This window comes from Phasianus colchicus, chromosome 12 (assembly GCF_987193195.1).
Source record: "Phasianus colchicus chromosome 12, bPhaCol1.hap1.1, whole genome shotgun sequence".
NCBI classification, from domain to species: Eukaryota; Metazoa; Chordata; class Aves; order Galliformes; family Phasianidae; genus Phasianus; species Phasianus colchicus.
In genome coordinates this window covers 4,399,250-4,424,322 of record NC_143447.1, presented here as the reverse complement: position 1 = coordinate 4,424,322, position 25,073 = coordinate 4,399,250, and the positions used below count along the sequence as shown (strand labels likewise).

The following is a 25,073-nucleotide window of genomic DNA, read 5'->3' as shown; positions in this document are numbered from 1 at the left end:
AGTGCCTTAGCTGCAGTTAAGAAACTTTGTTGTTGGGTTTTTTTTTAAGCTCTTATGTTCAGTAAGCTTTTTTAGAAATGAAAATTTGCCTGCCTAAAGTAAATCCTTCAGATTTGATTTACACACGTGAGATATGATCCATATAGAACTTCATGTAACCTAATGCAACAGGAACAACTTTTGGAATGAGCTTAGCTGTGCAAGGTGTACCATAGCACTACACTGTTCATAGTGGCTGAAATGTAAAAATAAGATATTAGGATCCTAGTGTTGGCAGCTTTTAGTAGAAAAGTCCTGTGCCTAGCCTGCTAGCTGGAACCAAGCTGTTAGAAGCTGATGTTAGGCTGACATTGCACGTGAGCAGCTACTTTTTCCTTATAGTAAGCATATATTTCTTGGTTGTGTGGGCTGAGGTTCTTCACATGTCAAATTCACGAGAGGTTCTGTAAGCACCTGCTGCTAGGCTGGTTAAACCTTGTTCTTTTGAACCCATCACCTTCAGCAGCAGCATACTTCTCGCTTTCAAAAACGCACAGTGAGACTCAGGAGTACTTATTTTATGAAATTTTGGGGAGATAATTTTAATTACCTTCTAATAGTTAAATTACTAAATTCAGAAAACTAAATGAACAAAACAATCTACAATATAATTGGATTTCTTATATGTACACTAAAATCAGTCAAGATTTCATGATTAAATAGGAAGTAGCATGCTAAAAAGCAGCAGCAATGGCAGCATCTCTCACATCATTCTTATGCATGCTATAAATAAGAGCAGGATATTAAGATAAATAAGACAAATGCCCTTTTAAATATCTTGTTTGTGTTCATGATGCTTTTCCTGGATTGCCCAAAGACCAAAACACTGATCTAGCAGTAAAGAGTACGAGTGTCTTGCTCAATGTCTTCAAGTTTGAATACTTGTGGGAAAATTTTTGCTAAACAAACCATAAAACTGGAGCTTAGGATTAACTATAGGATCAGTTAAAAGACCCAGACTCAGTAAGCAGCCAGCATGAAGTAAGTCTGGGAAGGAATTTAGCCCTCAGCAGTGTTCACTGATCATATCTCCTTGGAAAAGGAGAACAAAGGCTCCAGTAAAAGTTTGGGCTGGTGCGTTTTTAGAACACTCTGAGCTTATCATTAGCCAAGAATAAGAGAGTCCACTCCACAAGAGAATGCATTATGTTCCACTAGTGCAGAATCAGTCAGTGCTACGAATGAAATGGGGCATCTGAGACAGAGCACAGCATCATAGATTGGAAATAGCTTCTTCCTTCTGGTGCTTGCCTTGCGTGTAGGTGACCTCTCGGTTCTCTTCTTTTTTGCAGCTGAAACAAGACAATTACATTAAATATTTGTAATTGCAACAAAGGAAAAGCACTATCAATTATTTTAACAGTTCCATTACTCAAGCATGAAGTTACTTTTCTCTGAACTGGTGCAGATGCCAGAGTAGCTTATTGTTACGTGTGTTTCAGAAGAATGCTGTGTGCTAAATGCCAATCACAAAGTTATACGAGCAGGCTGTAGAAAAGTTTGTCATGTCAGTCTTTTTCCCAGAATTTGGCTCTGGTGTCAAACAGTCTGCCTGAAAGGCCTCTTGTCAGTGCAGATTGTTTCCCCTTAGGTAGTGTGACCTTTGGGAGAGATTGTCTCTAAAATTATTCCCTCTTGTTTCACTTCTTGTTTTTCCATGAAAAAAAGAAGAAATGGCAACTGGAGAGGCAGAAAAACTGCAAGTTTGTTGTCTAACCCATGTATGCATTCTGTTTAGTTTGGAAAGGGAGTCTCATTTCATAACTGTTTGTGGGAATAGCTAAACTGTCATGTGTTTTTGCCTTCTCCCTTGTACTCATATTTTTTTTTCCTATTTCTTGTCTTTGTATCTCTGAGAAGCATTGCTATAGTTGTTAACTATGGCACTGTCAGTATAATGAACTGTGGTGCTATTTATCACAGAAATCAACCATTCCTCCAGTGGAAACAAATCCCTTAGGTAGATCCTTCTCAACCACACACACACGTTTTTGCTGGCAATGAAACAGAACTACTTTGAAGTATATGATACTGAAGAAATAACATCTACTGTGATTAAAAATCTCGAAGGAGGAGTTAATATATCCTAAAGATCAAATGTTACCACTGTAAAAATCATCCTGGTTTTCAGACACAGAAGCACTTCTCTGTATTAAAGAAAAAAAAAATGGTTTCACTTGTTTTCCTGTGATATGACAGCAGAACATCTTACCTTTTCCTCCTGCATAGGCAACAGGCTACTACAAGAAAGATGAGAACTCCCACAACGCAGGCTATCACAACAGAAACAAGAACACCTAGAAGAAAAGGAGAAGCATACAAAACAGCTGAATTCATTTACCAGAGAGGAAGAAGCTGGACACTAATCTGTCATACCACTTTCTTCCCACATCTGCAACTTTCCTGCCATATTGTATGCACTGCCACTTGTATCACCTTTGCAGTCATGGAATGGATAAATATGCACAGATGTTATCAGACAGTCCCAATCCCACAACTGAGTCTATGGTTAGGATGTCAAATCAGATGCCTGCTGGAGTCACAACACCAACATACAGCCAAAGGCATAGCAGATGTCTTTGGGTTCCTGGGCACAGGCTGCCCAGGGAAGCTATGCGTATCCCATCCTGGAGGCATTCAAGGCTGGGCTGAAAGGAGCTGTGGGCAGGCCTGATCTGTGGGTGGCAACAGGCTCACAGAAGGGGGTTGGAGCTCGATAATCTTTAAGGTCCCTTCCAATCCAAATCATGATGTGATTCTGTGATTTGATGCTGTAACATATTTGCATAAGCAAAAATGAAGAGCTAAACTCAGGGAACAAAGGATGTTAGATTTGATGCCTGTTGTTTTTTCATGGCAGGATGCTACTGAATGTGAGCAGCTGAAGAGTGATGTGCTTTGTCTTTGATAACGTTGATTAAAGGCACCTAAAAAGGTAAGAATGAAATCCAGATGGCAGTATGAACAGCTGAATGATCTCATGCTTGCATTGAGATGTTAAGCACTATTGCTGTAATCTCACTTTTGATAAAGACCTTCATATATAATTTTTACAGTAAAAGTATTTCTGCTATTTTGGCCTACCCGAAGACCACGAAGGTGAGTACTCTTCACATTTTCATATTTCATTCACACGCTATTTTTTATGTTTTATCCAATGACTGGTTGTCTCTAAGTAAAGGCAAGTTTTGCTACAGTGAAAGTGCATCACATGGGCAGCAAAATGTCACACCAAATAGAAAATTACAGAACAAAAGCTTGTAGTTTAAAGAGGAGAGGTAGGGAAAACTCCAGTTCATATTTTAGATTTCTGTTTGACGAGGACATCTTGGGAAATTCAGATAGAAAGCTTTTTAACAACTCTACACACCTGTTCCTCTTTAATTTGTGAGCAGTGGAAAGTTTGAGTCTCTAGAGGTTCTTTCCAATCCCTGCAATTCTGTGAATGCTGTAATAAATCTCAGCTGTGTGTACGTGGAGCTGATTTTATTGGAATAGGCTCCTAACAGGCAAAATACATTTTAAGCATGCTTGAGTTTTGGTGAGTGATCCTCTGGGATTTGAGACATTTTGAACTTTAGTGCTTATTCATGGTGAGCATGAGTTTAGATTTTAGTCACTGGCATCCAAACTTGGATGATCTAATACTTCAGTTATTTGAATTTGGGACACAAAGCACAGTTTGGTGGCTCCATCATGTGGCATCCACGCTCTGATGAAGATAAGCAGCTCTCAGACTTGACATTGCAAAGGCAGAAACGTTGCTCTGAAGAAGTGCTTTTAGGTTGAGGTCTTTTGAGGCCCCTTTTTTTTCCTTTTTTTTTTCCTTTTTTTTCCCCTTCCCTTCCCTAAGGGACTGCACCTGTGAGGGAGCTTTTGTGGCTGGAGTAGGTGGAATGTGAGATTACAGGAATGATGAATACCTTTCTTGCAGTGGGTAGAACACTTTTGCTGTGGTTCACTGGTGGCCAATGAGCCTTTGTAATTAAGTGTACTTAGACCGAATGGGGTTTCTATTAAAGTAGCACTGAGCAATGCCTTCTGTAGCCATAGAGATTGGTTCTTGGGTGAGAACAATGGGGTGGGCAATAACCCATACAACTCAGCCCTAGTAAGTTATGCCAACATTAAGGAAAAGCTGAAAATGCTTTTATAGCAGGTGTCACCTCTGCATGGGAAGCAAACAGTGTAGCTTAGTAGAGGAAGAGCCAAATATGGTTCACAACAGCAATTTTGAAAATGTCACTTCTAGGTCAAATTTGATCCTATAGATAGACTTAATAATGCTTATCCCATTTCTGTGAAATGTTTAGATCCCTAGATCAAAACCTGTCTAATTTTTTATTGAGTTATTGAGATCACGGATTGTAACTCATTACTTTAAGAATTGAGTGTGATTTACAGAGAGACAGTAGACAGGTGCAGCAAATACAGCTTAAGACCCAGATGGAAAACAGCATTTCTCATCCCTGACTGTTGTGAATCACATTAGCAAACCAGCAACATATGCTTGCTTACTTTCATGAATTGAGAGGAGAGAAAAAGTGGAAGTTGGATCACCTAAGATTCTGAGTCTTAAGCACATGGTATCTGCTTGTTCCAGAACTTGTTATTTCAGTGTTTCTGCTTGAAAATGTCTTTAGTAAAGTGTGCATGGATTTAAGTTAAGTTCTTTATTGTCCAAGCTTACTTGGTTTCCCTATTTCCCCAAACTTTGGGAATTAAAGCTCTAGCAGCTCTAGGACATTCAGTCCTAGAGAAGTGCAAAAAAGCAGAAGCCAGTTATTTTTGAGATTTCTATCATGTTTGTTTGCAGCATGTACTGCAATTTACTCTACTTTGTGCACCAAAGAGATAATCATGCTATGAGTAGGCCTGTCCAGTGCCAGTTAGTTGCAAGGCATGCTTCATACCCTGCATGTGACAGTAGAAGGATGTCATGGGTTTCTCTTATGTTATTGAAAAGTAAAGCTTGTGGTGAGAATTTTCTCAGTATAGATATAGATAACTCCTGTGTTTTCTAATCTTCCATTTAGACAAGAGAAACTAGTAGGCAAAGTTAATATGACATGCTAAAATGTTTTATTAACTTGAAAGCTTACTGCATGGCTAATCCTTTTCATGTGGTCTGCTTTTTCTTTCAGAAACATTTTATTCTCAATTTCAAACTGTGTAGTGCTTTGCCTAGATTGCCCTCTGTGTGTGCCAGCTTTACAACTGCTTATGAGTATTTGTTTGCAGGACAGCACAGCAATTAGAGCAATGCATTTTGCATAGAAAAGATACTCAGATGCCTTACTGTGGGGCTCAGTCAAATGACTTTCTCATAAAATGACTGATTTTTTTCACCTGTAACACTGGATCATACAATATACAGTGTTACAAGTTATTTTTACTTACCAAATTTGAGTTTCTCTTGAGGACCTTTTCCAACTCTCTATAATTACCCCAGAACAGTCTCCCTGAAATGCAAAGCTGTGATTCCTTCTAAACTTGTTGACTGCACAAAAGTAGGCCTGATATTACTGGGAAATAGAGATGTAACTGAGGAGAGAAGGCCAGCTCAGTTAAGCTGGCTGAAAGCATTCAGCTGTAGAGAGCTATTTAGTGTTTGGAGTGACAGCAGATAGCTCTGCTAGGCACGAGGAGCTGGTCTGCCTCCCTTCTTCCCCTTCCCTTTGATCGGGGTCAGATGGGTTGCTTGGTGTGGCATGTCTGATAGCTGCTGTGAAACAGAACTTTGTGTATACTCTTTGAATGCCATCACTCTTACGTAGTTACCCATGCAGGAGGGGAGCAAAAAGAAAGCTAATTGCAGGAGAGTGGAGCTCTGGTACTTCTGTGCTGGTACAGTGGAACAGGACTGCTACATTGATGTTTCAAGTTTACCCAAACAACTGTGTGCTATGTCTTTGCACAGAAGCGTTTGTACAGCTTACCTTCGCGGAAGGAGATAAAAACAAGTCTTTCACGAAACTCCTGAACGTTTCGGAAGTTATTGACCATTTCCAGGGGTTCTGGGTCATCACTCTCTGTGCAATACATGGCTGTTTCCAGTGCCAGCAGCTGTAAAGGAAAGCACACTGTTCAGCTTCCAGAAGCAGAAAAGACAGTGCTGGTGTATCGCTGACAGTGTCTGTTGGAATGTACAGACGTGGTCAAACAGAAAGGGGTACATGAAATAATACTTGGAAGTCTTACATGGCCTGTGAGCCAAATAGAGAGTAATGTAAAAACACTGGTGACATCTCTGCAACCCCTACCTGTATGTGTGTTTTATATACTGAAAAAATAAAGGCTGGTTAGTAATTAGCTGACAGGAAAATTGAACGGGAGGAGATGTGATGGTTCTTTGCAGCACAGTCTAAAGCCTAAGCAGTACTATGTCATGAAGGAGCTCACCAAAGAACTCGTGCTTTGGTAAAACAGTCTGCTACAGTGGATGAGGTTAATAATTGACTCTCATCGCTGGGAGCGCATGGTAATTAAATCTCATATTAAAGGTGGTAATAACATTTTTAGTAACATTTTTTTCCTTGTGTTTATAATTAGATGAATTGGAAGATAGTGATTACAAACTTTTGTAATTCGTCAGTGTCCACTTGAAAACGAAAAAGCTAATTAGATGAGAACAAAAACCTTAAGTTAGAGAAAATTCTGGGGATTCAGGCTTGACGAATTATACATCACAAGCTTTTTAGAAACATTAACATCTACTCAATCTATCATGCTTAAGTTAGTCAGGATCAGAGGAACTTAGAGTTTAGGGTTCAGACATGAAGCCTTGGCAAAAATGATCTGGTAGTGACTCGTGGAAAGACTCTCAGCAGAGAGCAAGCACAAAGTAAAAATAAATGAATCTCACTTTGTGATTTTTCAAGCTGTTACAATACCAATTGCTATTCAATTGACTGCCCATCATTTTGATCAACTGAAGATGGGTTAACTCTATAATGAACAGGGTATTGATTTATGTCAGCTCTGTGGCATGCACCCCACCTGAAAGGTTTTAGCAGTAGTCACTTTCCAGTTCAATAAGAAAGTAAGACAAATCCAGGAAAACAAATCCAGAATATCCATTTGCTACTCCTTAACAAACATCAGTCAGGACAATACGTGCTGTTTTAAACTTGCCTGCTCTTGTGAAATTGTAACGGGGTGCCGGAAGACTGTCCAGAGAACGCTTGGGTAGCAAGGAGGAGTTGTCAGGGATCCTTCATAGCGATAATATTCATCTGGTCTGTCAGGAAGCAGTTCCTGAACGTTGAAACCAGGGACATGGACCATCTCATCTAAAACAGAGGATTTAACAGAGTGTTAAATGCTGCATTATTACTGTGTGGATGGTATACTAGTGTAGTGATTCTGCTTTGCAGTAAGCAGGGTGCTTTGTCTGATCACTAGGAAAAGAAAAATACTTTTTAGTGGAGATGATCCCAGTTTGACAAAGGAAACCCAAAAGTCTGCATTTCCTATATACAAATCTTGTCATAGATACCAAATCAGAATTTTATGCAATAACCTGTAGCCATATTAATCAAACAACAGCTGGTGCAGGAAATAAGGCCCCATGGGTATGTGTATTTAGCTAGCTATACACTCTCCAGAGTAATGCATTGAATATTCAAAGTCTCTCAGCTTATGACTGCTTTGCCTGGGTTTGCAGGACTGTTTCTGCAGCTGGTTCAGCCTGTCACAGGGTACCTGTCTGGTACCTATCTGATACTTCAGAACAGCCACTCACCCTTATATTTCACATTCCGGAAGTGCCTGAAGATCTTTTCATATGATGGGTTGAAGGGTCCAATCTGTAATGAGCAGACTGTTAACAACTGTGCAGGTCCTTGTGCTTCTGCACATAGCAGCAAGCAGTATTTGATGAACTCTGTCCTAAGGAAACTGTGTACACTGTCCAGATTTAAATTAAACAGAATTACTCTTTGCAACTGAAATATTACGTACCATTCCCAATAAGGCTCTTAGTCTGTCTGTGGCTATTAAAGGTGCTTTGTTACACTCAGGTCTTAACTGCAGCGTAGTCCTTTTGCACACACTTGAAAAGCTGAGTTGCTTTGCCTGTTCAGCCTGCAGCACAAAGGAGGAGTAGCCATTTCCTCTGAGAACATCAATAGACAGAAGTTCTCAACTGACAGACTGCTCAGCTCATCTTCTTCTTTCTAGTCCAAGCCACATCTTTCCACCCACAAACGTTCCTCAGTCTGCTGCTCCTCATAGACCACGAAGATGAAGAATGAACTGTTGGGTAATGCAGGGCCACTGGCAGGGGCAGTAACTCAACTAGCAAGCAAGACCATGTGTTTTAACTGCTACCAACAGCTTTTTGGTTTAATAATCGGTGTCTGTCTTAGGAATTCTTGGGTGCTTAGCAACTCCTCTGACAGCAGACATGGTAAACTGGTGTCCTTAGCTGAACTGTAAAAGCTGCAGACTGCCTGAAAGGTTTTCAAAGACCTAATCACCAGACTTAACAACATTCCCTTATTTGATTTTAAACACCATTATTTGGGGGAAAAAAAATCATAATCCTCAGCATAGTATACAGTACTCTGAAGCTATTCACAGCTGCAAGTTCCAAATGAACTGAAATGTAGCACAGTTACTGACAAATTCTTAGAACTTCTAGGAAGTGAGGTGGGATAATAGCCACTTGAACTAGAGCTTGGTCTGTGGACATTGTCACTTTTTCAATGAAGTGTAGAAGTATTTTCAGACTTTGAGCAAAGGATTTTTTATGCTGCAGAAAATTAAAAATTGTCTTGATAGTTAAGCTTATTCTATTAATTAAGACTTTTAATTCTCAAGAAAATATAGATTTATATACGTACAAGCTTGTCAGAATTGTTTCTTAGCATCATTATTACCTTTAATTGCCTATATGTGTGGTGTCAGAGGGCAATATAGGAAACTTGTACTGTCATCTAAAAAAAGCACTGAATTTACTTGCTTATAATTTTGTACTGCTGCTGTAGTCTGTGATTCAGATATTCTCAGAATCAATCTTGCATCCTGAAAACGATGGTCACATCCTGATTATCTTAATTGCCGAAGGACGAGTTGTGTCTGTGTGTTTCTGCTGGGCTGACACTGCATTGTCCTATAGTAAGCAGGTTTGAAATTCACAGTTGCCTGTTGTTTGATAAGCTAGACACTACTTAGCTTGTGAATGAATACAAAAATTGATTTAACAATTGAAGTGATTTTACTGGAAAACATGAGGAAACACTCAGAACTCCTCTTTTCCTAACATCGGTACCTGTTTACATGTGTGCTGATGGAATCTGGCCTTTTTAGTGAATCAGAAAAAGAGGAACACTTATTCAGCTGCAGTATTGCAAATTAACCTAAAAGTGTTACTTTAAAGCTCACTAGTGACTTAATTATTGAAAGAATATTAAAAAAACAACCAAACAGCACCCCCAGTCTTGTGTCCTACCTCAAGAAGAATGGCCAAAACTGCCAGTCCGTTTGCTTTGTCCATTGCTGCTGTTATATCTGGATATTTCTCAGAGTTATAATGTACAATATGCATCTACAGAGAAGGAGATATGTTTTCATGATAATGCTGTGGGCATGGTAACGTTTTTATTTAGCAACTGAAAAAGATGAGTGCAGCCATCTCAGGCTAACAACAGTAGAATAGCATTCTTCAGTGGATTCTGGGCATAGTGGTGAGATCCTTTCTGGAGAAAAGCAAAAGGTTTGAAATACCCATTCCCAGCTCCTCTCTGGCTGTTATCCCTCCTGTCTACATGACTGGGGAGCAAAAAGAATGATTGTTTCATCTTCAAGGCGCCTTGTTTGTAATACTAGCATTGGCAAATGTTTCTGGAAAAACAGTATTTCTTTTGATTGTTTTGCAGTAAATATCCAATTGGTGCTGCTTTCCAAAATCTATTCCCAAATCCATAATTTAGGATTAGGAAAGATAATAAGTAGTTCTTCAATGGAACAAAAAAAGTGCAAATAAAGATAGGAGAAGAGCATTTGAAGACATTGTTCAAACCCAGCCAAGCAGTGTTGTGCAGCTAAAAGATTACAGAGAAACCAAGCGATCTGCTTGAAATTACTTAAGAGACCCAGTGCCAGCCCTGAGTTCAGAATATAACTCCTTGACTTGTAGTACTTTGGAGCCCACCCTGTTTGTGGTTCACAAAGCATATTTTAATTATACACTCAGATCCTAAATACTTGGATTAGAACCTTGCAGCATTTTCAGTCATACACCAAAGGTAAAGATCCCATTTGAGATAGTGCCCGGCCTTTTTTATTTCGTTCACTGATTTGAGCATGTCTTACCTCTGCTGCAAAGTGCTTCCCGCTGACTGTGTGCTCTGAGCCTTCCGACTTGTTTCTGTTTCCCCAGTGCAGGTGAAGTTGAGATGCAGTGTATTCAAAAGGGAGGTTTCTGATGTGCATGGTAGGTGACAGATGCATTTTCACTGTAAGCAGACCGAAGGCAGGTGGGGGCAAATAAAGCTACGACAACTAAACATAATATGCAGGGAAAGAACAAAGCAGAATAGCTGCATTTTTAACTTGGAATCCATCCCAGTCTGTCGGTAGGGGCTAAACACTTCAGTTGTCATTAACTCTTTCTAAGCGATTCAGAAGAATCTAGACTATTCCTTTTTCTGCTTTCTTTGACTAAATGAACTGAATGTGGGAATTATTGCTAATGGAAATCTCTGTCCTCCTTGAAGAATGCAAAATTATCTCAGCTTTATTAAAGAGAAAGTTATCAAAGTATTGAAGCAAAACTTAGGCTCATATGCCTTCTCTAATTCCCCTTATAACGGTTAAAATGTGTGAATAAATTAATATTTCATAGTATTTTTGCAATCTTGTTATATTGAACTCCTCTGTCTGTTAATCCTCGCTCAGCAGCCTGTGTCCACACCAAACTACTGATCTCTCCTCCCTTCCCCTTCCTCAGTCAAACCCAGAGTGCTGCTGTCAAGCAGCAAGATACCTGTTGACCTAAAATATTAGTATTTCCTCCTTCAGCATGGTGGAATGAGCTTTTTTGTATACTTGCTAATGCTGCTCAGCGTGGAGAACAGAGTGGCATATATTTTGTGTATAAATTACAGTAGAAAGGGAATTGAGATGTTCTCTATTGTCATTAATTACTGAGAAATTTGGTACTTCATTAAACAATGATTTGTATAAAGAAAAGATCATCTGCTTTGCAATTTATCTTTACTGGTTTCCAGTGAGAATATAATTTGTTTCTGACATGTTCCAGATTTGCTGGGAAAACGAGGCTCAAAACTCATGAAGGAGCAGCTGCAAACACTTTCTGTTAGCTAAAAAGCATTTCTTGAGGTCTGCTGCTCTGTCTAGCTGAAGTAGGTAATTGCATCTGGCTTAACTGGCAGAGAAGTGCCTTAGCTGTGTGTAGGAGTGACTGATGTGACAGTCCTAATTAAGTAGCCTATTGATTTCTTCTCTAGCCATAAGAGAAGATAACAGCAGATGCTGTAGTGATCACTCTAACAAAGAGTTGATTTTCCATTGAATCAACTGAGAGATTGGTCTTTACCTGAAGAATGTGTTTATGATGCTGTACGGAGCAGCTTTACCTCACTGAAGGCATGAGGAAAAAATGAGAAGTATGCATTGCGAGCACACTTTAACAGAGCATGCCAGAGAAGTGCAGAGGCAAAGGCTGCAGAGGTTCTTTTGATGCCTAGAGGATACAAGAAATGCCTTATACATGTCCTTATTTACATGTCCTCAAGTGTCTCGTGAAGGGAAAAAATGATGGGACTAACTTAACTGTTACTGTATGTAGTGTTGATACGGTAGATATTGCAGATCTTTGTGTGACTGCATTCTTTCTGCTTTTTACTTTGTGTACTGACACTTTTGATACAGCCAGGCAGGGCATGTTTGTAAGCTGTTTCTAATTATTTTTCTGTTCTTTTATCTATTTGTCTTATCCTACGCTATAGGAGGTTTCTACCTCAAGTCAAAGGAACAGAATAGTGCTCCTTTGTTCTTTTTCCTCCATGTAACTCAACTGAGCTGCTTTGATTAGAATATCAGAGATCAACTGCACTCATATTTTATCAATTTCTTTCTTTCTAATATAATCACCAAGTCTGTTTCAGAGCTCTTCAGCCAAAGTAGGAAGGAAAGCTTTCAAAGGCACAGGAATTATTTTTGACGTGCCTGTAGCTTATTGAAGAAAACCACAGTTTTTCAGTTCTGCTTGCAGCAAATCCATCTGTGCTTTGTAAGTTCCCAAGTTTCCCTACCGTGTTCTCTAGATATGCATATGCTGATGAAGAGGCATCAAGCTTAACTTCAAATGATAATCAAAGTAATTTGCCCATAAACTACATACCATACAAGATTACAAACTCCAGCAACTTTCCTACATAATTGTTTGCTGTCATTGAGCTCCCTTACCTGAATGCCCATTATTAGTCAGTGTAAACTGGTCAGTGGAGGACACATTATAGCCTATGAATTCTAAAGGTGAGAGATTAGAATCATATTGGAGAATATCTTTGTGAAAATCTATTGGTGATTGAAATACTCCTCCACAAAACGGGTATTTCTTCGGCCAGGTATTCTCTCCATCAGGACCTACATAAATGGACAAAATTGACATTTGTCAGCCTTAATTCTATCCAGTTAGCACATGCCTTTCCCTCCCCCAGACTGATTCAACTATCATTCAGAATTTGGAAGAGGACCCTCTGCTGAATTTTGAAGATTTTTTTTTTTAAATTCAGCTTTTCTCAATTCCTGTTTCCAGTATGCCACTTAATTGAAAGGGGCCGAATTACCATAGTAAGATGTGTTTGCTGGCGGAGGAAGTGCCAGCAGAAATCTCACATAGAGACGATTCACCATCCCTTGGTTTTGGACAACCTTGGCTGCCATTTCATCTAACCCCGTTGGGGGTAGCTCAGTGGATTAGGCCTCTGGTAACAGCACCACAGCCAAACGCAGTGCTTTTGATCCTCTAGTGGTGGTATTGTCTCTCCTTGAAGTCCTCATGCACAAGTGAAACTGTATCTATGCCATCATTATTAACTGATGTGAGTGACATTTCCCTATAAAAGTTACAGGTGTGTGCATGTTAATGTGGCTATTCCTGCATTCTGAAGAGAATTTCTGACAGAAGTGACTTCATGTTGACAGAGGAAAGCTTCCATATTTTCCAGCAAACAGAAAGCCAGATCCTTTTCCTTATCATACAAATCATTGGGCTCCATCTAGTAATATTACCTACATCACAGTAAAAAGCTAATTTGCAGAAATGAGGTGTTGTGGTAATTTGACCTGTAATAACTTGATCAAACTCTTGCAGAATTTTTTCCTCACAACCTTTTGCCCTAGGCAGTCTCTACAAAGAATAGATAACATCAAGACATTGTTGGTCTGTTTAATTACATATTAATAGCAAGCAGCTGTTCACAAGCTCTAAGCTGGGACTGTTTGGGTTTAAATTCCAGAAGATAGGCTTGTAACTTTCGTTTCTCTCTAATACTTGAAGATTCATTGATTCTTTCTAAAGCAGGAAGATCTTCTGGTGTCACACAGACTGATCTGGTAACCCAGACCATTGGACCTCCTTGGATCAATTACTACTTTAAAGAGGCTGTATTTTTGAAGGGGGGGGGAGGGGGGAATAGTCTTTCTTTAACTGTTGTGGATAAGAGATACTTCATTCTTGCCCAATGGATAGTTGCTCTCTCTGGAAGCTTGTTTGTCACAATGAATTTGACTTTATTTAGATAGCAGCTGCTTGAAGTCTTTTGCTTGGAAACTGAGGAGCCTACTGTGAGCATGCTTGTGTTCATCTGGTAGTACTTACAGAGGACGTTGTTTCTTGCTTCTCTTAAACTAAATAGATTTAGTTCCTTATTTTTTTCTTTTCCAAGCCCAAAATAGCGCTTCTGACTTTTTTGTCATCTGACTGAGATGTTAGAGCAGATGGTCCTTCAAGGATGACAGTGCTTGTGGGACTTGCACATGGGCTGACCAACAGAAGAAGAAAGCGGGTCTGCGAGGTGCCTGTGTTACCAACAGTCTTTTGCTCTGATGATCAGCTTATATCCATGTTGCTCGAGGTTCTCACAGAAGATTCAAGTTCTCTTAATCTGTAGTCAATTAAGTAGTAAAATGCATTGGGTCAGTAGCACGGGGAATGTCTGTGGTATTTTGCAGTCACGCAGAGCACTCTGCCCCTGTTTTCAGCCAGCTGGAAGCTGTACAGCTGCAGTTAGCCCAGGGCTGAGTCAGTAGTGAAGGCTGAGAGTGTAGGCTACGTGCCACAGCAACATGACCACATGGTTTCCATTTTGCTCAGAGCACAGCCTGAGCTCAGTCTGCACGGCCAGTACGGGTAGATCTCTTGCGAGTGTGTCCAGTGGGAAGCTTGTGAGTTAGAGGAATCGCAGAATCCAAAGAAGTGAAGCACAGGTCTCCAGATTGGCACCTGAATTTCTCCTCCACCCTTAACCTTGTACCTTGACCCTCAATCTTGAGATCACCCTGCCTGCACTGACTGCAGTGGCCTGACTTCCTTTGTTTTACTGTTGACTTAATTTTACTGGGGAGCACTGCAAGCTCTTAGAGGGGTAAAGGTAAAAACGGTGGAAGGTGAAGGCTGCCATAATGAGTTGGTGTCAGTAGGAGATTATGGTGGATAATTTCTGGCTTTGACTTTCCAATTACCATTTTTCTCTGTGCAGATCAACATTCCTTTTTTCCAGAAAAGAAGCTTTCTGTGCATTTCAATTGCTATTTTGATTTTTTTGAAGTTGCTGGTATGTGTTTTCTAAATAGATTTAAAAAACAGTAGTTGAAGGAAAAAATGACTACTTTAGAAACAGGATTGCAGTGTCAAAGCACTTAACTGGAAGGCATGAGGCTGAGTACTGTGGGAACACAATCTGAATAATACTGATACCAAAATTCCCCCAGATTCCTGCAGAAGCAACTAATTTGAACATGCGTGGCACTGGGAAGAAGGGCAGAACTTCTCCTTTGCTGGTAGTAAAAGAAGCATTTTCCTTACTAACCAGCACAGTTAGGCTCATCTGCTTGCTGCTGGCAAGGTGAAAAGCCCAAGCTTCTTTTATTCGAAGTATGTTGAACAATTTTTGCTAAATGAGAATATGAAATCTGTGTGCATATGTTGATGGTTACAGTAATACCTAAAGACGTGTCAGCTGACAATTCTCTTACACACTGGTAATCTGGAGCACAGGCAAAGCAAGCAGTTGTCAGCAGCAAGTTAAATCGCAGATTCCTGGAGTTGTTGGCTGCTCCAAGGGCTTATGAAGAAGCATTTTTTGCTGAGATTCTCAGTACAGAATGCTTCTCTGTGAGCGTGTGGTGTGTAAAACACAGCTCTGAATGGGGAAATTCTGGCCAGAGGATTTGTTCGATTAAAATAAAATTTCTAGTTAATTCTAGTCTCTAGTTAATTAATGCCCAAATTAGTTAGTACTTACCAATATAGGACCATTTTGACCCTGTTTAAAAACAAACAAAATATTAGTGTGAATCTTTGAAATTGAGCATACACTGTAATTAAAGAAAGAAATTGCCCCTTAAATCCATGTACTGAAACTTACTTTCATCTGACTTTCTATGTCCAGATGTTGAGCAAAACAAAGAAGTTTTCAAAGGTTATGAGCCCTTCTCAACCACATTATGACCAGGGTTATTCAGAGATTTTGCCTAGGACTTGACTTTCTTGTGGTTGCTTGAATTCTGGGGCCAAACTTTTTTTCTTCTCTCTCTCTCCCTTTTTTTTTTTTTAAATAGCCACAGACTATATGTAGGCATCCCCGATTTCTTCTGGTGAGACAAATAAGGAGTGTGGGCAGGATGAATTTGTCATCAAAATCCCCATGTCTAATTGAGCTGTTTGAAATGCATCAGGGGATTGCCTGTTGCTGCCCTGAGAAATGAGAGGCAGTCCTTTCTGCACAGGTTCTCTGGGATTTGCCAGCTGAACTGTACAGAGAATAGATGGACTTTGGAAAAAGAGGATGTGATAAAGGAACCGACATAACTCAGAAAATTCCAGGGGGTTGAGTGGGTGCTAAAATGATCAATATTCATCCATTGCTTAAGGAACAGAATGTGGAACAGTGCCTTTGCATGCCTTTTGAAATGTCTTGACTTATTTTATTTTTTTTCCACCCAGTCTACTTACAGTCATTCAGCTTGCTGTGTAATTACTGGCACCTGTCCTGGCAGACCTGAACAATTGTGGTTATCAGGCTTAGGAGGCAGTTCTGGATGACAAGTCCTGCAAACACTCCATGTGCTTGTGTATGCATGTGTGCAGGCAGATATTTATCCATAGTTGCACACATTTGCTCAGAACCTGATTCATGGCTTTGTTTTTTGTACTCTGCAGTGTACTCACAGCTCTTAGCCAAAAACTGTTGTGTGAAATGTTTGGGAGTCCTTCTGCACTGTCTTCAATTGCTACATGAAAAACCTGATACGCTTCTCCCCTTCTTTTTGCTGGAATTGTCCCTCATTGAGGTTTTTGGGGCTGCTTGTGTCCTGTGGTCAGCACGCTCTGTAGGTACCACTTGCATACAGATAGTTATCAGCTGTCAACATGCTTTAAAAATCCCCACATCCTCATTTGAGCAAGGTTTGAAGAAGCATTGGCTTAACTGAAATAGCTGATCTCCACACCTGCTCCTACTTCATGTTAATATATGCATGAGGTATCCAAACCATAAATATATGTATGTGTATTTATAATATAGAACAACCTTAAAACAAGAAATTTCAAAGATTTTCAGCAATTTGGGCTTTTATTCCAAATAAAAACAAATAAAAACTTTAAGTCTTTTACCAAGTGAAATTTTCCTTAGCCTGTGAGCATCTTTGATGCTCTGTGATTCACTACCCTTGTGCCTTTACTGATGAGCACAATTGTAGCTAGTGCTATGAGGGAGATGAGCAGACAAAAGATGGCAGAATCTTCTTGATTTTGTCTGAATTGAGATGTCAAAGCTACATCAGAGCTACAGAGGGAATTGATTTACTGTCATCCTCATATTGTGAGCAAGATTGGTGTTACGTTTACTCTGCTTGATAATGAAATCAGAATGAAGCAGACTGTTACACAGTCTCCTGAATTTGGACAGAAGTCTGATTCACACCTAGTGTTCACCTTCTACCAACAGCTCCATGTCTGTGAGGACTTTCTTGCCTCTGCGCTTGTCCTGCAGTGAGTGCTGATGAATAACACAGCTACATGCCTGCATATGCCAGAGGAGTTTCCTAGAACCTAAAGTGTATCTAGGTTTCATCAATATCCAGGGAATAGGTGTGTTTCCAGTAACACCTGTGAGCTGGTAAAGTGGGAGGGGAAAGTTGTGACAATCTGCATCTTATTTGGGTCTCTGACTTGGGAAGATGTCAAAAACAGGCAGGTGCTGTAGCTCATACCATTTGTTGGCACCAGCTGTCTCATTCCAAACCAGGAGTTCTCCAGATTTCCCTGCAGGATGCATTGTCAGACATACCTTTTCAATACATCTTTTCACTTCCAGGCCTTCATGTTGTCATTCTGCGGAGCACCAAGCCCTAAAAGCCTATGCTTTTCAGGTGGGAGATTCTGCCATTTAGCAATTTTTCAGAGGAAATATGCCTGAAATAACAAGCTGAGCTGAGAAGTTGGAATTCTATCCTGTGTAGCTCATGCTGAAAACCTGGCAAAATACTCATCCTGGCAGGGCTGCACAAGAAGCAGACTGCTTTGGATTACGTGCAAACCTTCAGGTTTTTCCTGCCATGAATATTCATGCTCTCACATAACTCTATACTATGATTCTCCCCCCTATCCTATAATCATGCCAGGTGGATTATAATAAGCTTGAATGGATGAAAATTAACTCCTAAAAAGAAAGTGAGGAGTACTGATCTCCTGAAACTGGTCCCATGTAAATATAAGGCAGTGAGGTTTATTACGTGGGAAATGGGGCGCTTCACAGGGCTTACATTCTTTTTGTTTGGTTTAAAAATAAGAAGAGCAGAGGGAAAGATGTTATGGTTCCAGAGAAAGGCGTTGCTAACACCGAAGAAGGCCAGTCTCACAAAGCAAGGCGTGCTGAGCACACAAGTGGTCTGTAACATGAACTAAATCAGAGGACAGATTTCTGTTTCCTTTCTAAATCAGAAATTGAAGTAAGGACACCGATTCCAAACAATTGCGATTGCAACAATACACAATGTTGAGCATGCTATTGAAATATTAGTTTAAAAAAAAAAAAAATTAAGAGCAGTGTTAGTTTTCTGCATACATGAGCTACCCAGCAATAAGAGCAACAATAAAATAGCCAAAAGATTTTACCATTCAGCGACGCTGGTACCGAGAGTTGTATCTTTAGGAAGAAAATGAGCACAGTAGTGACTATAGCTCTATTGCAGCTCTTGACTGACATCTCAAGGAAAGACTTGTAATATACCAGCAGTCCACACGTTTCTCTGTACTCTGAAGAAACTCCCTTGTAGGTATCTGGCAAACTGCAAATTGCACGCATGCAGACCTTCTGCTAATGAGTTATTGCTCTTCTGTTTCCTTGTCTCTCTCCCTCCTTTCAGGTCTGCTTTTTATAAAGCTCCTCGGACTCATCCCAAAACAAGTGATGTAATCAGACCTGCCTCTAGGTCACAGCACCCTCAGAAAGCTGATCCTGTCCTTGATTACCACAATTTTACCAAACTTCTGAGGGGACCGACTCCAGTACTTATAAAGCAAATTAAGATGTGGAACTTAAGAAATTATGTAGCAGAGAGAGCTTATAGAATGTGTCCTTTGCTTTTGTGAACCAGACCACAGCAGAGTTTTTCTAACCTATTTCAGAGCGGCTCTCTAAACTCCCATTTTTGGATCAGCGTGATTTTAGCATAAAGGGCCACTGTGAGAACTGGAGGGAGGGGAAGCCAGAGGAGGGCGAGAGAAGTGAGGCTGTGTGTGGCACTCTTCATACTTCTGAGGGACCATGGACACTTCCCAGGAAAAAAAAATGCCTGTCTTGTCAGGAAGAATTTTTCTTTAAGATGAAAGCTCTTGGAACTGAGAGAATACAAGGAGCAGAGAGAAATGAACGTTCATGAAGCAACTGCCCCAGATGCAGAGGCTATGTTCAGGACGTGTGGGGAGGGATAGAGAGGAGCACAGAGCGTAGATGATGTCCTCTTCTGAAGGTGATTGAGGAGTAGCCTCTTAAGCTGAATACATCATGGATAGCTGAGGAGAGGGAGGTGGGATTGGAAAGACTATTAGTTGTTCCAGTTGTGTACATTATTATTGATAACTGTTATTAACTACTTACTATGTCTTAGTAACAACCATTTAGCACATAATACTTTTGAGCATCTTTATTTATCAAATGCTGTTTAATTTTTTAATGTTATTAGTCTTACTTATTTTTTTCCTAACATAATGCATGTGGGTGATAAAGGCAAAGGAAAGCTGACTGCAGCATAGTTCACCTCTATCCAGATCCTAGGTAGGGATGTGCTAAAAAGCACAATTCTGGCATGCTGGTGCTATTTATCTATAGTCCGATCCTATCCAGGCTGCAGAGAGCAGCAGCAAATAATGAATGGCTTTTAGAAAGTATCTGCCTTTGAGTACAGTTCCTCACTCATATTTCATAATATTTTGTGAAACTTAATTGTAATATCTGATTCTGCCTGATTTAGTTCAGTCAGATATAATCTAGAGAAAGAGGGTGTGAGTAAAAATGTTTTTAACGTGTCTTATTAATTAATTGCCATTGCCCAAAAGAGAGGAATGCATTCTGTCTACCATGTTTATATAGAGGGGCACAATGAGTCTGCTGAGGTTTCTGTAGAAGAAATTATTTTGTCACAATCCTTAACATAATGGGTAAGCAACAGTAACAGTTGAAGATGACCTCCTCTACAAAATGACCTTTTGTGTAGGAGTGTTTGAACTGAGCTATCTGCCAAAATATGCCTTCAAACTATTTCTTCCTTTCTCTTTTCTGCTCGTGTTCTTGAAAAATTTGCTGTGCTGAAGTACTTTTTTACATCTTCCCATTTCACACCTCTCCTGGCCCAGGTGCTGCTGTCATTTGGCTTTACATCCTCAGGAGGAATTCTGGGCAGAGCTGGTGGATAGAAAGTGCTTTGCTTGCAAAATACAACCCTCCCTCCAGAGCTCCCCTAACAAACAAACTCCAACACTTCTCTGAAACAGCTGACACTGTTTTCTCCAGCAACCAGACAGGGTTTGCCGTTTGATTCTATCTTTATGAAATGTTAGGTCTCTGGCAGTTGGCTTTCATCTCAGCATCAATCCAAGGTGGTGACAGGACAGGGTTGTCATGGATTGGTGGGGCTCATGAGAAGTTGTGTATTTGGATATACGTGCAGTTCAGCATCACTCGTTTTTAAAAATGAAGCCCAGAAGCATTCCAGTGGTAGCAAAAAGGAATTTTAGCAGAAGGCCCAGGAATTTATTTTGAGTCCTGCATTTGTCCTCCAGTGACAAACCACTAGCCTACAAAACCCTCTATTCTATCTCTCTGAAATTCCCTATGTATTACTTATTTTCCATCTGCTCTCCCCAAAATACACTTATGGGATAAATATCTGCTATGGCAGACTAGCCCTGTGAAGTCGAATTCAAGGGTTTTTGCATGTATTGAAGTATTTGCTAAATGTGCTGGGAACTGTCAAACTGGGCAGAGCAGCACTCCATGATTTAATGTATGAGATTGTCAAGTGCTACTGCATGGCCGCTTGTACAATTCAAACCAATTTTTCCCAACCTTTTTTCTGTTCTAACTGATATTCTGATTTATTCACTTAACTTAACCTCCTAGACTGCAATAGGGCACAAACTGACACAGTTATCGATGAAATCTTTCCCCACTAAGCTGTTAGATTTAATATGTAGACATGAGCAATCAACCCGTTACTGCTCTGATGACCAGCCTTCCTCTGCAGAATACAGGATGGCTTCTACAAGTTCCGAATGGACAAGAGTTTACATCAGCAAAGCAGCAACCAACATTAAACAGTATCTTTGGTCACCTCATTCAGAAGGAAAAAAGCTAAGCAGGCACTGTGTTCTTTCTTGGGGCTCTGATACACTGTAGAACTGACTTGTGCAAACACTTGAACAGTCTCAGAGGATATTTCTGCAAACCAGAATATTCATGATTGCTTTAGTTAATTTTCCTCGAGTGCAGCTGACAGTAAAGGTCCAGGATCTGCTGTAGAAAAGCTGACAATATAGTTAAAAGGGCAAAGCAGAAAAGAAACAGAGAGTGATGGGAGGGGGATAGTAGGATGAACCAAAAGCCAAATAAAGGAAAATATCACAAGTATGTGCAATAGTTACATTGCTCTGATGAACTCCTAAAATTGCTGCAAGCAAGGTTCATTTCCCTTTCGTTGTCAGTTTCTCTCCCAGACTCCTCTCAGAATGATCTTTCCCACTCCAGAAGTATTCAGACAGCACAATCACAAGCACTGCCTACTAGGTTGCACTCTCTTTATTTCAGTTTCCAGGGCAGTCTGACATCTTTCCTGGGTGTTAACCACTCACTCAGTTTTCATTATGTTAAGTAAACATAATGGTGATTTTGATGAGGCATGCAAACACGAACTTGTGGAGAAATAAAGATGAATTACTGAGACTGTCTATCTCAGTAGCAATTGATGACTTTGTGTTTCAAAGGACATATTTCATAAAGTGAAGCCTGCTGGAAAGTATTAAATCTTAGTTCAATTTACTTCTTGAATTCACTGCACAAGGAATGAAAAGTTATTAAAAACATACTTAGTTTCTTGTTATTGCAGGCACTCTTGCACTTTTCAGTGGCTCATTTGTACCATCCATTTTTTCATCTGATTATTCTTTCTTTATGCTGTATGAAAAGAATGAATCACTGGCTAACTATAGGGTTGAGTGCTCACTTTTACATTCCTCTGCTCAGAGACCAGATAGAATAGATATATAGACCCAAAGTGGGGATTTGGGATGACTCACGGGGCTACAGTATCTTAGGGCTGTACTAAGAGCTGGTGAAACTGGCCAAAGAGGGATTGTTCTGGTGTAAAAAAAGTTGCAAACCAGGAATAAAGGCTGAGAGGAGGGTATTACTGGATCAAGCCTTATATATAGCTGTGTTGGTGTAATACATAAAAATGTAGGCTAGTCACTTCTTCAGATTATGACCTGGAGTAGCACCTACTGGTGGTTTATATGATGTTGTATTTATCACAAATTGCTTATGGTGATTTTCATTCTCACAAGCTGTTTTCAGTGCTCAGAACAAGACTATTACTATTGTCTTGCACTGCAACAGAAGCTAGATCATAGAATCATTAAGGTTGGAAAAGACCTCTAAAATCACTGTGTCCCTACGTACCACATCTACCCTTTCCTTAAGCACTTCCAGGAATGGTGACTCCACCACCTCCCTGGACAGCCTATTCTAATACTTCACCACTCTTTCTGAGAACAAATTCTTCCTAATATCCAACCTGAACCTGCTCTGGCACAACTTGAGGCTGTTCTCTTTCATCCTATCACTGTTACCCAGGAGAAGAGGCCAACCCTCACCTCATCACAACCTCCTTTCAGGGAGTTGTAGAGAGCTGTAAGATCTCCCCTGAGCTTCCCCTTCTCCAGACTAAACAATCCCAGGCCCCGCAGCTGCACCTCATAAAATGCGTTCCATACCCTTCACCTACTTTGTTGCCCTTCTCTCAACACTCTTCAAGGCCTTGATGTCTTTCTTATAGTGAGAGACCCAAAACTGAACACAGCAGGGACGAACACTGGACATTGGTGGGGGGCAGCCTCACCAATGTACAGAGGGACAGCCACCTCTATGATCTGCTTGTTGCACCATTCCCAATACAAGCCAGGATGCCACTGGCCTTCTTGGCCATCTGGGCATGTTGCTGGCTCATGTTAAGAGGAAAGATGTCATAGAAAATATATTTTAACTCTCTATCCCAGGCTTTTTCTTGCATATACAATGGCGTTCTGGTGTTTGCACAACTGAGAGAATAAGTTCCAGATTTAATAGCAGGCCATATTTTACTGCTTTGCATGTGATTCTTTACTCTGTGTTATGTCCATTTCTCCTCAGATGCAGTCACAGCTGTCACAGGAGCAATTTACCACTTGTCCTGTCTGCCTATTTTTCAGTCTTTGATAGTCTTCCACTGCAGCACAGCAAATGCTGCTGTTCCTTGTGGTATCCCCTGTGGAAACACACTGTTATATATAGCAATTGGTTGAACAAGATATAGCAAGACAGAATAGGGCTCTTGAGTTGGCAGCAATTTGAAGTTCAGACAGAAGACCAGTCTGAAAGCTCCTAACTGGCACAGAAGAGCAGTTCAGTAGAGAGGAAAGGCCATAGAAATTTCTCTTTCTGGTGAGTCACGGCAGAGTTCTTTACTGTCCAGATTCGTGTCTCAGCTTTAGTAAACTGCTCTCTCTCAAGTGGCAAAGTTTCACTGTATGTTGGCCTTTTTTTTTTTTTCCCCTTTTTTTATTGCCTGGCTACATTTTAGTAAAGATTGTTTCCTCAAAACTTGAAATCTTCACCCACATTCTAAGACTTTTCATTCCCTCACCTGGAAAGACACTGGCATGCTAGCTGTCTCTTGAAGAAAATGGGATCTTCCAAACTTGCTGATCATTATGAAACAGAACAGGAATGCCATCAGTCAGGAATGCACTTTTAGGGGTTCAGATTTAGAGCCTGTCTTCTATTAAGTCAGGTTTCAGTTAAGATCAGGCACAGTACTAAAACTCTCTCTGAGTGCATATATTGGTTTGTTCAGAGTACCTTTTCGGATGTGTTCATTTTTCATGAATTGTTGGGTTGAATTCAACCTATTACAGTAAAACATCCCTGTTAAATAGCTTGGTCTCAGGTCGCAGCTGTTGGGAATACTCAATTTGTATTTAAACAGTAGACTAAATTGTGATGCTTAGAATAGTTCAAGCAGCACCCTTAAAAGAAACAGACTGAATGTTGTATTTACGGTGCCATAGCTATAACCAGTTAGAAATCTGTCTAATCTTGGCATGTATGTGAGTCAAAAGTCCAAATATACTGCCAGTTAATTTCAAGGCGTTAAATTCAGTTTCTGAGAAAAAGACCTGTTGAGTATCTACAAGAGATGTCTTATAATTAATCATAGAATCACAGAATATCCTCAGCTGGAAGGGACCTGCAAGGATCACTGAGTCCAACTGCTGGCTCCATGCAGGACTACCCCAAAAATTTCAAAACATACTTCTGGCAGTGGCTAGCAGTGCTGTGCCTGATGCACCCCAGGGTACAGCCGGCCGTTCTGGCTGCCAGGGCACACTGTCAGCCAGAACCCCCAGATCTCTTTCCATGGTTCTTTTCTTTAGTCAGCTTAAACCAACAGCAGCCATCCCTGACAGGGCAGCCACCCTGGTGAAAATCCTGGGCTTTGAGACACGGCCATAGAATCAGTGAGATGCACAGCAGCCTTCCCTGCTTCTCAGCCAGTAATTCAGGGAGAAACATCTCTAATGAGCTTGTGCTAGTTGTTACAGTGCCAGTTATTGAATCACAGAAACTGAAGGACTGGGGTGCCGTGTGCCCACCTTCCTTCTTCCCATCTCCTGCAGCCACGCATTCTCCACGCTCTCACTTTCTCCCTCTGCAGAATGCTGTAGTGGAATACCAAATTGCAGAATTTCCAGAAAATAAGATGAAAATTCTGAGGGGAGTGAGAGGCTGGGCATTACCATTTATTTAGTTTACCTTTTGGAAAAAAAAAGCTCATCTTTACCTTGTGGCTAGGGGCAGGAGGGAGGGGAGCACAGCCCACTGTACCTTGCTTCTCCTTTTCCAGCCCGATGAGTGAAGATGCATGAATTTGCAGAGCCCCCTGTAAAAGCAGAGGTATCTGCAATGCCAGTGTTTTGGTATTAGGGCCGAAATACTGTATCTGAAATGCTGTACTGTGGTGCTGAC

General features: G+C 40.5%; 2 protein-coding genes across 3 annotated transcripts in view; one reads left to right on the top strand and one right to left on the bottom strand.

The window, feature by feature from the left end:
- LOC149916243 (uncharacterized) overlaps positions 1–25,073 on the top strand; it is a 34,472-nt gene that overhangs the window by 4,239 nt on the left and 5,160 nt on the right. The window contains exons 4-5 of one of the 2 annotated variants that reach the window (XR_016470274.1): positions 2,900–2,974; positions 3,096–3,138. The gene's annotated coding sequence lies outside the window, so the exon portion shown is untranslated. The remainder of the gene's footprint in view (positions 1–2,899; positions 2,975–3,095; positions 3,139–25,073) is intronic. The other variant, XR_016470273.1, reaches the window with a different exon arrangement.
- Positions 5–19,169, bottom strand: CA12 (carbonic anhydrase 12). Its single transcript, XM_090148708.1, has 10 exons — positions 18,410–19,169; positions 15,537–15,557; positions 12,475–12,654; positions 10,357–10,499; positions 9,494–9,589; positions 7,784–7,847; positions 7,174–7,331; positions 5,979–6,105; positions 2,252–2,336; positions 5–1,331 (listed from the first exon to the last, which is right to left on the bottom strand). The coding sequence occupies exons 1-10, from the start codon at positions 18,597–18,599 to the stop codon at positions 1,253–1,255; spliced, it is 1,143 nt and encodes a 380-aa protein (XP_090004834.1). The 5' UTR covers positions 18,600–19,169; the 3' UTR covers positions 5–1,252.